This window comes from Mustelus asterias, chromosome 12 (genome assembly GCF_964213995.1).
Source record: "Mustelus asterias chromosome 12, sMusAst1.hap1.1, whole genome shotgun sequence".
NCBI lineage: Eukaryota > Metazoa > Chordata > Chondrichthyes > Carcharhiniformes > Triakidae > Mustelus > Mustelus asterias.
In genome coordinates, this window is record NC_135812.1 from 77,376,575 (window position 1) to 77,390,755 (window position 14,181).

The following is a 14,181-nucleotide window of genomic DNA, read 5'->3' on the forward strand; positions in this document are numbered from 1 at the left end:
TGCAGAACATTCTGCACCCTCTTCATGATGTCCGTTACCCCAGCACCAGGGAGGGAACACACCAGGCAGGACCCCGATGACAGTTATAGAAAACTCCGTCAGTCAACAGATCTCCTATATCAATTGCATTTATTCTCCGTTCCCTTCTTTGCAGCCCTTCATCAATTGGTGCCATGGTTTGGACCATGGACCAGCCTCTTTCAGGATGTTATCACTCCCAGCATCTCCAGTGCCGAGTACTAGTTTGAGAGTGGTGCACACCCTGAAGACCCATGCACGTCCTATTCTTCCAGATGCCCACCTATTTACTATCCTGAACTCTCACTATCTGTGGGGTAGCTACTTTCAGGAATGTAGAATCCAAAAACCTCTCTGATTCTCCACAGTGCCACTCAACCTTGGAAACTCCGAGCTCGAGCACAAGCAACTGAAGACACTTCCTATACGTGTGGTTTCCCCCAAGGCACATGAAGTGTCCAGAGGTTCCTATATGGTACATGAATTGCAAGCAACAGATTCCAGTTGCACAATCATATTAAGGTTGCAGTTAAGTTAAATGCTAAATACAAAACAGAACTAAATTTTAGAAAGAGATTAACCTTTAAAACCCTTAAAATTCTCTTGCTCAACAAATAGTCTAGGTTTAGTACTCGATATAAACAGTAGTCCTTTGAATTGGACTCCATGTTACTTAGAAGGATCTTTATGCTGTATCCATCCCATGTTGTACCTGCCCTGGGAGTGTTTGATGGGGACAGCATGGAGGGAGTTCTATTCTGTATCTAACCTAATACTGTACCTGCTCTGGGCATCTTTGATTGTTCTCTGTAACTCTGTAACTAACCCTGTGCTGTTTGCAAGACTGTTCTCTTCCTGTGGGGGAGCACTTCAGCAGTCACGGGCATTCAGCCTTGGATCTTCAGGTAAGCGTTCTCCAAGGCGGCCTTCACGACACACGACAGCGCAGAGTCGCTGAGCAGAAACTGATAGCCAAGTTCCGCACACATGAGGACGGCCTAAACCGGGATGTTGGATTTATGTCACATTATCAGTAACCCCCACAGCTCGCCTCCTGGACTTGCAGAATTTCACAAGCTGTTCTGTCTGGAGACAATACACATCTCTTTAACCTGTGTTGAATGCTCCCTCCACCCACATTGTCTGTACATTTAAGACCTGGCTGGCTGTAGAGATTTGCATTCTAATCAGTATTCTGTAATTTGATTTCTGTGTCTGTGCCCTGTTTGAGAACAGATATCCACTCCATCTGACGAAGGAGCCCTGCTCCGAAAGCTTATGGTATTTGCTACCAAATAAACCTGTTGGACTTTAACCTGGTGTTGTGAGACTTCTTACCATCTTTGATTGGACAGTGCAGGGGGAATTTTAACTCTGACAGAATCTCTACGGTGCAGAAGGAGGCCATTTGGCCCATCAAGTCTGCACCGACTTTCCGAAAGAGCATCTTATCCAGGCCAACACCCCTGCTCTATCCCCGTAACCCCGAACATTTTACCATGTTTAATCCACCTTACCTACACATCTTTGGACTGTACCTGCCCTAGGATGTTTGGTGGGACAGTGTAGAGGGAGATTTACTCTATAACTAACCCTGTGCTGAACCTAGCCTGGGAATGTTTGATGGGAGCAATGTAGAGGGAGATTTAGTCTGTATCTAACCCCATGCTGTACTTGTCCTGGAGTGTTTGGTGGGAGAGTGCATTTCCTATATTACTCTAGCCTTTCCACAGTACTTAGCTCTTGGCATCTGGAATAATCTTTATTTTTTTGCCTTATCCTACTCTGTATCCTCTTTGGCATCCAGGGGAGGTCTAAACTTGGGAGTCTCACTTTTTCAGTGGGACCTTTTTGTTCTGACCTGTCCTTGAATGCCTCTCACTGCACTGACTCTGATTCACCTGCAAGTAGCTGTTTCCAGTTCACTTTTGTCTAATCACATCTCAGCTCAATAAAATTGGCCTACCCTAATTTAAAACTTTTACTCTCTGGGCGGGATTTTCTGCCTGCACTCGCCCCAAAACCGGAAAATCCCACCCGAGGTCAACGGAGCTTTGTATGGTCCGCCCCCTGCTCGTTACAATTCCCATGGCGGGCGGGAACGGGAAAATTCCCCCCTTTTATCCTTTTTCCGTAACTACTCTAAATTGAACTTAATTATGATCACTACTGCTGAAATACTCCACCACTAATAACCCAGCCACCTTCCAATGCTCATTCTGTAAATCTTCCAGATCCTCTTGTTGGGCTTGCTACATATTGGCTAAAAACAATGCATTTTATTCATTCTTCCAGAGTTGTTGTATTTCAGAATGAGTGATTGGCAGGAAGCAGGGTAGGTTGGGGAGGGAGGATGGAGTTTGGATTGTTTGATGAGGGCTAATTCCCATGTTTTGTTGGCAGGTGGTTGGAGTTCATGATGACAAGATGGGTGAGGAGCTCTGTGCCTGTACTAAACTGAGAGATGGACAGACCTGCACAGCTGAGGAGCTTAGAGCGTACTGTAAAGGAAAGGTACGTGACTTTGTGGATAACACTAATATATCCAATTAACATTATAGAGAATGGTCTGTGCAATGTCTTTTAGGGACTGTATTTACAATGGACATAGAGACCTGGATTTTCAGTCTGGAGGTGGGTAGCAGGAGTCGGAAAAATTCCCGGCTCGGCTTGCCAGCTTCAGGAAAAAGTGCCCGCAAGGGGCGGCACGGTGGCACAGTGGTTAGCACTGCTGCCTCACAGCGCTGGGGACCTGGGTTCGATTCCTGATTTGGGTCACTGTCTGTGTGGAGTTTGCACATTCTCCTCGAGTCTGCGTAAGTTTCCTCCTACAGTCCAAAGATGTGCGGCTTAGGTTGATTGGCCATGCTAAATTGGCCCTTAATGTCAGGGGGACTAGTTAGGGTAAATGCATGGGGTTATGGGAATAGAGCCCAGGTGGGATTGTTGTCAGTGCAGACTAGATGGACCGAATGGCCTCCTTCTGCACTGTAGGGGTTCTATGATGCTATGAAGGGCAGGATCTTCATTGCCAGGGGTTGGGTGCGGGCTGGAGTCGGTCCGGCCAACCTGAGAAAAAATTTGGAGGCAGCCACAGGAGCCTCCAGATGCAGCGAGTGGCAGGCTGGTTAAAAGGCCTTCCTCAGTGCAATTAAAATAAAAACAGAAAGATCCCCACTCCTCACACCTCCTCACCATCCACACACTCCCTCTGCCCCATCATTACCACCTCATGTCACTCACCCACCCCCGATGGCCCCTCATGCTCCCTGTACCAAGCACATAGTGGAGGTGAAAATCCAGGCCGGCCAGTCATTTGGTGAGACTGTATTATTGCTGAGAGTCTGGTCAGTGGGAGAGCTGACCAGAGGGTCAGGCATGTAGATCATTGTCAGGTGCTCTGTGCCCCATCGAAGGACCTGGCATTGTAAAGGTGGGGACCATTGAAAGCTTCCCCCTGCCCTACCGTCCAATCCCCCCCACCACCCCCAGCGTCCCTCCGGCCCATACCCTCCCCTCCTGTCAACACCATCCTCCCCACTACTCCATTCCACCTTCACTGAACAGAGGCCATGGATCCAGCGAACTTCTCTTGTGAAATCCCGGCAACAGCCAGCACTGATCCCAACGACGCTGCCAGCAATGGAGAGCTGCTGGTCCCTGATTGGGTATCTGAGAGGCACAAAATTTGGTTGGTCGGGCCTCCCTCACAGGGGCGAAGGTGGGTTTCCCATCAGTCCTGCAACTGGTGAGCAGGTCCCAGGTCAGGAACATTCAATTCCACCCATTGCTTCTCGCCATTCACATTGGTAAGTGGGAAACCAAGGTAGCCCTAAATCCCAGATTCTCCGATTGATTTTCGGCTGGGTGTGTGTCTCTGTAATCTGTCACATTCCCTTTCAAAATTGGCAAACCAACTGGTTCCCCGTGAAGGTAGAAGCCACCGCCTTAGAAAAGTCCCGGATGCTTCCGGGTCATGTTCTGTTCTTTGAGATGGAGATGCAAATGGTCACATCTTTCCATCAGATGGTCAACGTCAATCCACCAAATGGCGGAGCAGGAACCCGGATCTGCACAATGAGCAGATTGTGGGCACAGCTCGACGGCTCCAATCGTGCCGAGCACTGAGGGCGAGAGTGGATATGACGGGATTTGGAATGAGGAAAACAGAGAAACATTTGAGTAGCATTTTGAAACTGTCCAATCTCTTTGCTCCTAACAGATCTCCCACTTCAAGATCCCGCGGTACATTGTGTTTTTGAATGAATTCCCTCTGACTTACAGTGGAAAGGTAGGTACAACAGCAGTAAACCTGAAAAGACAACACTGATCATTGAAAACGTAAAGGAAGAATATTTTCATATCATCGTCGGGACATAGAAAACATTTGCCTGTGTCCTGATTCCGAAAATATTCGGGGGGGGGGGGGGGGGGGGGGGGGGGGTCCCAAGGCTGAAGCTGTAATCTGATTCCTTGATACAAGTGAGTGGAACTAAAACACTCTTGTTGCATTGATTTAGGAGTGAGCATTTGGCTCAGACACAGTGTTTTCTTATCTGAGACAGAAGGTGAAGGCTCCAAACTGTCCCGGTAATACTGGTAGATGGTCTCTGAATATTGACATTCGGGTGGGGTACTGGGTCCAATTGGTGTGAGTGATCCTCCTGCCTTCTCCAGTGTAAAGGGTAGCTGAACCAACTTCAACCTTTTGGGACACTCAGGAGGTATTCTGTAAGGACAGCAAGAGGAAATCAGCCTGGAATATGGCTCAAGCACCTAATATCTCAGACTTGAATTTGGATCGTCCCTGGGAACAGAATAGAACACAATGAATATTTATGATACCTCAGACTGAGTAACTGAATAGAACCAGGTTTAATCATCTCGACTGAGCTCACTAATTATCTGCAGGGTGCTGGGAGAGGACACACATCTGGTATGTGGCAGTCTTTTAAGGAACGGTTGTTAGGGCTACAGGACAAGCATGTGCCTGTAAAAAAGAAGGATAGGAAGGGTAGGATTAGAGAACCGTGGATAACCAGGGAAATTGAGGGACTGGTCAAAAGGAAAAGAGAGGCGTATGTTAGGTCCAAGCAGCTAAAAACGGAGGGAGCTCTGGAGGAGTATAATGAAAGTAGGAAAATACTCAAACGGGGAATTAGGAGAGCAAAAAGGGGTCACGAAATGTTCTTGGCAGACAGGATTAAGGAGAATCCCAAGGCATTTTATTCATACGTTAGGAACAAAAGGGTTGTAAGGGAAAAAATCGGACCTCTCAGGGACAAAAGTGGGGACTTATGCTTGGAGCCCAAAGAGGTAGGGGAGATCCTAAATGAATACTTTGCGTCGGTATTCACTAAGGAGAGGGATGTGTTGACTGGGAGTGTCTCGGAGGGGAGTGTTGAACCGTTGGAGAAAATCTCCATTACAAAGGAGGAAGTGTTAGGTTTGTTAGAGAATATAAAGACTGACAAATCCCCAGGGCCTGATGGAATCTATCCAAGGCTGCTCAGGGAGACGAGAGGTGAAATCGTTGGGCCTCTGACGCAAATCTTTGTCTCGTCACTGGACACAGGTGAGGTCCCAGAGGATTGGAGGATAGCCAATGTGGTCCCGTTATTTAAGAAGGGTAGGAAGGATAACCCGGGTAATTATAGGCCGGTGAGCTTGACGTCCGTGGTGGGGAAGTTGTTGGAGAAGATTCTTAAAGATAGGATGTATGCGCATTTAGAAAGGAATAAACTCATTAACGATAGTCAACATGGTTTTGTGAGAGGGAGGTCATGCCTCACGAACCTGGTGGTGTTTTTTGAAGAAGTGACCAAAATGGTTGACGAAGGAAGGGCCGTGGATGTTGTCTATATGGACTTTAGTAAAGCGTTTGACAAAGTCCCTCATGGTAGGCTAGTGAAAAAGGTTGGATCCCATGGGATAAAGGGGGAGGTGGCTAGATGGGTGGAGAAATGGCTTGGTCATAGAAGACAGAGGGTGGTAGTGGAAGGGTCTTTTTCCGGCTGGAGGCCTGTGACTAGTGGTGTACCGCAGGGCTCTGTATTGGGACCTCTGCTGTTTGTGATTTATATAAATGATCTGGAAGAAGGAGTAACTGGGGTGATCAGTAAGTTTGCGGACGACACAAAACTGGCAGGACTTGCAGATAGTGAGGAACATTGTCAGAGGCTACAGAAGGATATAGATAGGCTGGAAATTTGGGCAAGGAAATGGCAGATGGAGTTCAATCCTGATAAATGCGAAGTGATGCATTTTGGTGGGAATAATGTAGGGAGGAGCTACACGATAAATGGAAGAACCATAAAGGGTGTAGAGACGCAGAGGGACCTGGGTGTGCAAGTCCACAGATCTTTGAAGGTGACGTCACAGGTGGAGAAGGTGGTGAAGAAGGCATATGGCATGCTTGCCTTTATAGGACGGGGCATAGAGTATAAAAGTTGGGGTCTGATGTTGCAGATGTATAGAACGTTGGTTCGGCCGCATTTGGAATACTGCGTCCAGTTCTGGTCGCCACACTACCAGAAGGACGTGGAGGCTTTGGAGAGAGTACAGAGGAGGTTTACCAGGATGTTGCCTGGTATGGAGGGGCTTGGTTATGAGGAGAGATTGGGGAAACTGGGGTTGTTCTCCTTGGAAAGACGGAGGATGAGGGGAGACTTAATAGAGGTGTATAAAATTATGAAAGGCATAGATAGGGTGAACGGTGGGAAGCTTTTCCCCGGGTCGGTGGTGACGTTCACGAGGGGTCATAGGTTCAAGGTGAAGGGGGGGAGGTTTAACACAGATATCAGAAGGACATATTTCACACAGAGGGTCGTGGGGGCCTGGAATGTGTTGCCGGGCAAGGTGGTGGAGGCGGACACACTGGGAACGTTTAAGACTTATCTAGACAGCTATATGAACGGAGTGGGAATGGAGGGATACAAAAGAGTGATCTAGTTTGGACCAGGGAGCGGCGCGGGCTAATTGTTCCTGGTTTCTCGTTTCAAGGCTTCATTCTACGATCATCTTACTGGTGCCAGTACAGAGTGAGACTGCGGATAGTTGGGAACCTGTCTCGGGGGCAGGGGATTCATATGGTGTTCGTGGAAGTGGAAATGACTAGGGTTGGGAAGCATTTTCCGATCGGGGCCATTGTGATCTCCAGGACTCGTTTCGATCGCCTCAGGGGGTCGGAGAGGAATTTCCCAGATTTTTTTTTCCCCATATTGGCCCTGGGGTTTTTCACTCTGGGTTTTCGCCTCTCCCTGGAGATCACATGGTCTGGAATGGGGGGGTGGGGGTAAGTTAATAGGTTGTAATGAACAAAGCATCGTAGCTGTGAGGGACAGCTCGGTGGATAGGATATTGGTATGTAGATAGGCTGGAAAATTGGGCGGGGATCCTGGATTCAGGATTCAATCCTGGACCGGGGAGCGGCGCGGGCTTGGAGGGCCGAAGGGCCTGCTCCTGTGCTGTATTGTTCTTTGTTCTTTGTTCTTTGACGGGCGCTACCGTTAGTCCCATGCCCAATATGTGATGTTACTGTTTCCCGCTGCCCTGTGATTCGCTGCACATCACTTCGCCAACAAGAAAGAAAACTCAAAAACTGTGCAAGACCCAGAGCTCACACCCCAACACACTGTCCCACTGGCCCAGTGCTCAAATCCCAACACACTGTCACACTGGCCCAGTGCTCAAACCCCAACACACTGTCCCACTGGCGCAGTGCTCAAACCCAACACACTGTCCCACTGGCTCAGTGCTCAAACTCCAACACACTGTCCCACTGGCCCGGTGCTCAAACCCCAACACACTGTCCCACTGGCCCAGTGCTCAAACCCAACACACTGTCCCACTGGCGCAGTGCTCAAACCCAACACACTGTCCTACTGGCACAGTGCTCAAACCCCAACACAGGCCCAGTGCTCAAACCCAACACACTGTCCCACTGGCTCAGTGCTCACACCCCAACACACTGTCCCACTGTCCCACTGCTCAAATCCAACACACTGTCCCACTGCTCACACCCCAACACACTGTCCCACTGGCGCAGTGCTCAAACCCAACACACTGTCCCACTGGCGCAGTGCTCAAACCCAACACGCTGTCCCACTGGCTCAGGGTTCAAACCCCAACACACTGTCCCACTGGTGCAGTGCTCAAACCCAACACACTGTCCCACTGGCTCAGTGCTCAAACCCCAACACACTGTCCCAGTGGCCCAGTGCTCAAACCCCAACACACTGTCCCAGTGGCCCAGTGCTCAAACCCCAACACAGTGGCCCAGTGCTCAAACCCAACACACTGTCCCACTGGCTCAGTGCTCAAACTCAACACACTGTCCCAGTGGCCCAGTGCTCAAACCCCAACACACTGTCCCAGTGCTCAAACCCCAACACACTGTCCCGTGGCCCAGTGCTCAAACCCCAACACAGTGGCCCAGTGCTCAAACCCAACACACTGTCCCACTGTCCCAGTGCTCAAACCCCAACACACTGTCCCAGTGCTCAAACCCCAACACACTGTCCCACTGGCTCAGGGTTCAAACCCCAACACACTATCCCACTGGCCCAGTGCTCAAACCCCAACACACTGTCCCACTGGCTCAGTGCTCAAACCCCAACACACTGTCCCACTGGCTCAGTGCTCACACCCCAACACACTGTCCCACTGGCCCAGTACTCAAACCCCAACACACTGTCCCACTGGCTCAGTGCTCAAACCCCAACACACTGTCCCACTGGCCCAGTGCTCAAACCCAACACGCTGCCCCACTGGCCAATGCTCACACCCCAACACACTGTCCCACTGGCCCAGTGATTTATGAGACGGAGTGGGAAGGTGAGTTATGAGGGTAAAAGTGGGACTGAGGAACATCGGGAGATGTTGAATGGTGGTTGCGGGATTTGCGGACAAGCTGGGAAGGTAGTGTAGGGGATTATGCGGAAATGATATTCATGTTGGTTTTGATCAAATTTTCCTTTCTTGAGAATATCTTATTTGAAATATTTTCTTTTTGATGTTTTTACAGATTCAAAAACATAAACTGAGGGAGGAAATGGAAAAAAAACTGGGACTAGGGCCTAAGTGAAGGAAGCTCACACAATTGTCACCGAGGGAAATCCCAACACTCCATTCATTCCTCAAATCATTCAAACCTACTGATCTTACAAATGTTCCCTATCATATATAACCATGTCCCGACATAGACTATCCTCCCCATCATTGACTCTGAGAGAGCCGTGTGCTCAAATCCCAAGACAATATCCCACTGCCACCCAGCTGAGTGCCATCTGCAAATCTGGAGATATTGAATTCAATTCCTTTGTCCGAATCATTACTGTATATTGTGAATAGCTGGGGTCCCAGCACTGAACCCTGCGGTACCCCACTAGTCACTGCCTGCCACTCTGAAAAGGAGCCGTTTATTCCCACTCTCTGCTTCCTGTCTGCCAATCAGTTCTCTATCCACGTCAATACATTACCCCCAATATCATGAGCTTTAATTTTGCTCACTAAACTAGATACTGTGTGCAGGCCTCTGATGCTGCACATGCGCATTAGCAGTGGCAGGGGTCTGACAGACAAAGAGAGAGCTATCAGGCCCCTGCTATGAAATAGCTGCCGACAAACAGCCATTTTATGAGTGCCCATTTCCGGCGAGAGGCTGACTGCGCTGGGAATCCGGCGCTCATAAAATGGCGCCGGTCCGAAAACCGGCCCCAATCGTGCTAATCACTTTACACCCCGACTTTATCGGTAAAATCACCCCCTGTTTCTTTTTATTTTGTTGCATTGGTGTCAGGGGGTGATTAGGTTCAGATTTGTATGCCAATCTTTAACTAGTCACCTGAACAAAGAGTCAGGTTCCAGTTTTGTTCTGCACCTTCAGCCTAGAGCAGTGGTCCCCAACCTTTAATACGTCACAGCACACCTCAATAGTATAAAAAATCATTCAGGCACACTTCCTGTTTTCTCAGCACTACCCTTTTTTGGGGCTATTTTCAACCCGCATTAGCTGTCAGAGAGAACGGAAATGCGGGCGGAAAATCCGGAGGGAATCAGGAAACACGGGTTTTACAATGCACGTGCGGATGCCAAAAGTGTTTTGCACCATAATAATGGTGAGCACTGATAGTTTCAGTTCCAGCTATCGCCAAACCTGGGCCGTTGACTTGGGAAAATGTAAACAATACAACATAAATGTTAACTGTACAAAGGGAACTTCGATTTCCTTAAAAACTCAGTTCACAAATAATATATTTAGTTCATACAAGACTTATTATTTCGGAACGGTCGTCAGCAAGAATGTTGACTGTTTCTCTCCACAGGTGCTGCCTGATTATCTCAGTTTTTGCAGCATTTTTCTTCTTATGTCAGATTTCCAGCATCTGCAGCAGTTTGCTTTTGTATTGGTATTTGAAGTATGAGAAAACAGCGGTACAATAACTAAAAAAGAAAGAGGAGAATGTTGCAGTGCAGGACAGAAGTCACAGCATAATGATAAACTCATATCTAGGCATTAGCTAAACGTGACTATAGTTACGAGCTATTGGCATGTCTTCAATATTATGATTTTCAGAGCAGCATACGCCATTTTTTTTACCTCTTGCTTCCCTCAGGGTTTTGGCGCTCTTTTTGTGTGGGCGCGTGGGACCTTTGTCTTCAGCGCCAAGTCCCCTTGGTCATGCGCATGGGTTTGACAAACATAAAAAATCTAAACCTCACTCGAGTGGTTCTTTCCCAACCAGCGCATGGCCAAGATTCATTGGGTTTTGGAGAGCTGAAGACAAAGGTTAGTTTTAGTTTAATTAACGTGATTTTTTTTTATTGCTTTGAATCTTTTTTCTCAACACACTTGTGGGGGGTGGTGTGTCACGCCATACCGGTTTGCCGTGACACACCGGTTGGGAACCACTGGCCCGGCCTGCACTTTGACCTCACAATCTACTGATTTACCAACAGCCAATGGTGGATCAGAAAGTTGCGGATTGGCCAAAACAGATTCTCTCCCTGTCTCACTAAGCAACAAACTTGAAACCGATTGGGCAAGGATAGAAAACTATAGTAAATCTGATGTTTTTGACTCTCATTCCAACACCTTATAGGTGAACTGATGCCAACTTATAAACACAACCAATCACACACTCTCTTTTCTATAAATACTAAAGACTGGATAGTCATCAGCGTAGTATAAAAATGTGATTAATTTGATCATATTGGGCCTGTATTACAAATACAAATTCGATGTAGCCTCAACATATTGAAATGATCTGCTAAAAATGATAATAGTTTATTCTGCCAATGTTGATTGTTCTGTGTTTGGGAATAAATGATATAATTTCACACCCTGCAATGATTTATGATTATGAGTGCATATAAAATAAAAAGATCCAATAGCTCCCATCAGTCCAATTGTATTTTCTAGTCTGAATGTATTATATTTCTAATTAATGCAGCAACGCGGTGTTTGAGCCAATCGGAATGCCCGGCTCCAGTCGGTGCTCTGTACACTGACCCAGTTGACTCCAGCCTGTTCACAGCTTTGGGGAGAATTGCTGAGTGACTGAAGGAGAAAACAAAAGCAGCAGGCGACTCTGATCTTTGTTGCCAAGCGGTGAATCTTGCTAGCGAATGCACACAGGTTGATATTGGTTGCGTAGAATGAGGCTCAATGGTGGTGCCATTAACCAATGATACTCTTTGCCTATGTCTACACTTGAAGAATGACCTTTAGAGTGAGATATCAGAGGTCACCTGACGCTCATGGAACCATAACCCAGCAAGAGTCAATAGCGTACACTCCCGCTGATATTGACTTAAAATAGAAAGGACATCGGGTCAAGACTCCCCTTCCTCTCTCCTTTCCTGCCCTCTCTTTTGCCTTCCCCACCCTTCTCCCTCCCTCACCATTTGCTCCCTCCCCGCCCCCTCATATCATTGAACCATCCCGACAGTGCAGAGGAAGGCCATTCAGCCCATCTGAATCTCTCAGAGAAAGTACCTTACCAAGGCCCTTTCCCCCACCCCATCCCCTTACCCCACACATTTATCATGGCTAATCCATCTAACCAACATATCTTGGGTCACGAAGGGACAATTAAGCATGGCCAATCCACCTAACTCTGTGGGAGGAAACAGGAGCACTCGGAGAAAACCCACGCAGACACGAGGAGAACATGCAAACTCCACACAGACAGTCACCCAAGGCCGGAATTGAACCCGGATCCCAAGCATTGTGAGGCAGCAATGCTAACCCACTGTGCCCCCTCCTCCCATCAGTCCCTTGCCCCTGCTCTGCTTATTGGCCACGGAAGGAGCATTCATGATTGGGCCAATCAGGTTGATCTGCTAATTCACCCATGGCCAGTAGGAGGAAGGGGAGATTCTTGCTCACCTATCCAGAATGGAAACTAGGTGAAATGCTCATTTGGAGATCTGGTACAGACATGATGGGCCAAATGGCCTCCTTCTCTGATGAAACAATTGTGTAACACTGAAATTTAAACAGTGAAGCATCAATGTTGTTTTAATTTGTAGCCTACTGACTATCAATTCATTATTAGTTAATGAATACACGTTGGACAGGGACTGATTTATCTGGCTTGCAGGTTGGGTTCTTAATTCCGATTTTGAGTGATTACCTGGAAGCTTTATCAAATGACTCACCTCCATGTTAGCACTGCTGCCTCACAGCGCCAGGAAACCTGGTTCAATTGCAGCCTTGAGTGACTGCGGAGTTTGAATATTCTTCCCATGTCCGCATGTGTTTCCTCCGGGTTTCCCGGTTTCCTTCCACTGTCCAAAGATGTTCAGGTTAGGTGGATTGGCCATGGTAAATTGCTTCTTAATGTCCCAAGTTGTGTAGATTGGGGGGGGATTAGTGGAGAAGAAACTATTTTTGAGTCGGTTGGTACGTGACCTCCAACTTTTGTATTTTGTTCCTGGCGAAAGAAGCTGGAAGAGAGTATGTCCGGGATGCGTGGGGTCCTTGATTATGCTGGCTGCTTTTCCGAGGCAACAGGAAGTGTAGATAGAGTCAATAGATGGGAGGCTGGTTTGCGTGATGGATTGGGCTTTGTTCGCGACCCTTTGTAGTTTCTTGTGATCTTGGACAGAGCAGGAGCCATACCAAGCTGGGATACAACCAGAAAGAATGCTTTCTATGGTGCATCTAAAAGTTGGTGAGTCGTAGCGGGCATGCCAAATTTCTTTAGCCTTCTGTGAAACTATAAGTGTCGGCATGGAGGGACTAGGACAGATTGTTGGTGATCTGGACATCTAGAAACTTGAAGCTCTTGACCATTCCACTTCACCCCCGTTGATGTAGACAGGGGCACGTCCTCTGCTAAACTTCCTGAAGTCGATGAATACCTCCCTCGTCTTGCTGACATTGAGGAAGAGATTATTGTTGCTGCACCAATTCAACAGATTCTCTATCTTTTTCCTGTACCCGGTCTCATCAATGTTTGAGACCCGACCCACTACAGTGGTGTCATCAACAAACTTAAAAATCGAGTTGGAGGGGAATTTGGCCACACAGTCATAGGTGTATAAGGAGTATAATAAGGGGCTGAGGGTACAGCCTTGTGGAGCACCAGTGTTGAGGATGATCGTGGAGGAGGTGTTGTTGCCTACCCTTACAAATTGCGGTCTATGGGCTAGGACGTCTAGGGTCCAGTCGCAGAGGGAGGAGCTGAGTCCCGGCCAAGGAGTTTTGAGATGAGTTTTGTAGGAATAATGGTGTTGAAGGCTGAATAGCATAGTTAAGAAGGCATTTGGGACACTTGCTTTCATCAGTCGTGGTATAGCGTTTAAGAGCAAGGAGGTAATGTTGGAGTTGTACAGAGCGTTGGTTAGGCCACAGCTGGAGCACTGTGTGCAGTTCTGGTCACCTCACTATAGGAAGGATATGATAGCACTAGAGGGAGTGTAGAGGAGGTTCATCAGGATGCTGCCTGGGATGGAGCATTTGAGCTATAAGGAGAGACTGGATAGGCTTGGATGTTTTCTTTGGAGCAGAGAAGGCTGAGGGGGGACATGATTGAGGTGTATAAGATTATGAGGGGTATGGAGAGCTCGAGTAGGGAGGGAGCAGCTGTTCCCCTGGGTTGAGGAGTCAATAACAAGGGGACATAGTTTTAGGGGAAGGGGCAAAATATTCGGAGG

At 47.9% G+C, this 14,181-nt stretch overlaps 1 protein-coding gene across 2 annotated transcripts in view; it reads left to right on the forward strand.

The window, feature by feature from the left end:
- The window catches only part of acsf2 (acyl-CoA synthetase family member 2), a 135,816-nt gene extending 124,395 nt beyond the window's left edge, over positions 1 to 11,421 (forward strand). Inside the window, exons 14-17 of one of the 2 annotated variants that reach the window (XR_013499157.1) lie at positions 2,422 to 2,532; positions 4,241 to 4,309; positions 9,044 to 10,687; positions 10,776 to 11,421. Coding sequence is in view for 1 of the 2 variants with exons in the window: in XM_078225469.1 (XP_078081595.1) it covers positions 2,422 to 2,532; positions 4,241 to 4,309; positions 9,044 to 9,103 (240 nt within the window). In the remaining variant the exon portion in view is untranslated. Of the gene's footprint in view, positions 1 to 2,421; positions 2,533 to 4,240; positions 4,310 to 9,043 lie in introns of both variants that reach the window. The other variant, XM_078225469.1, reaches the window with a different exon arrangement.
- The last annotated feature ends 2,760 nt before the right edge of the window (positions 11,422 to 14,181 follow it).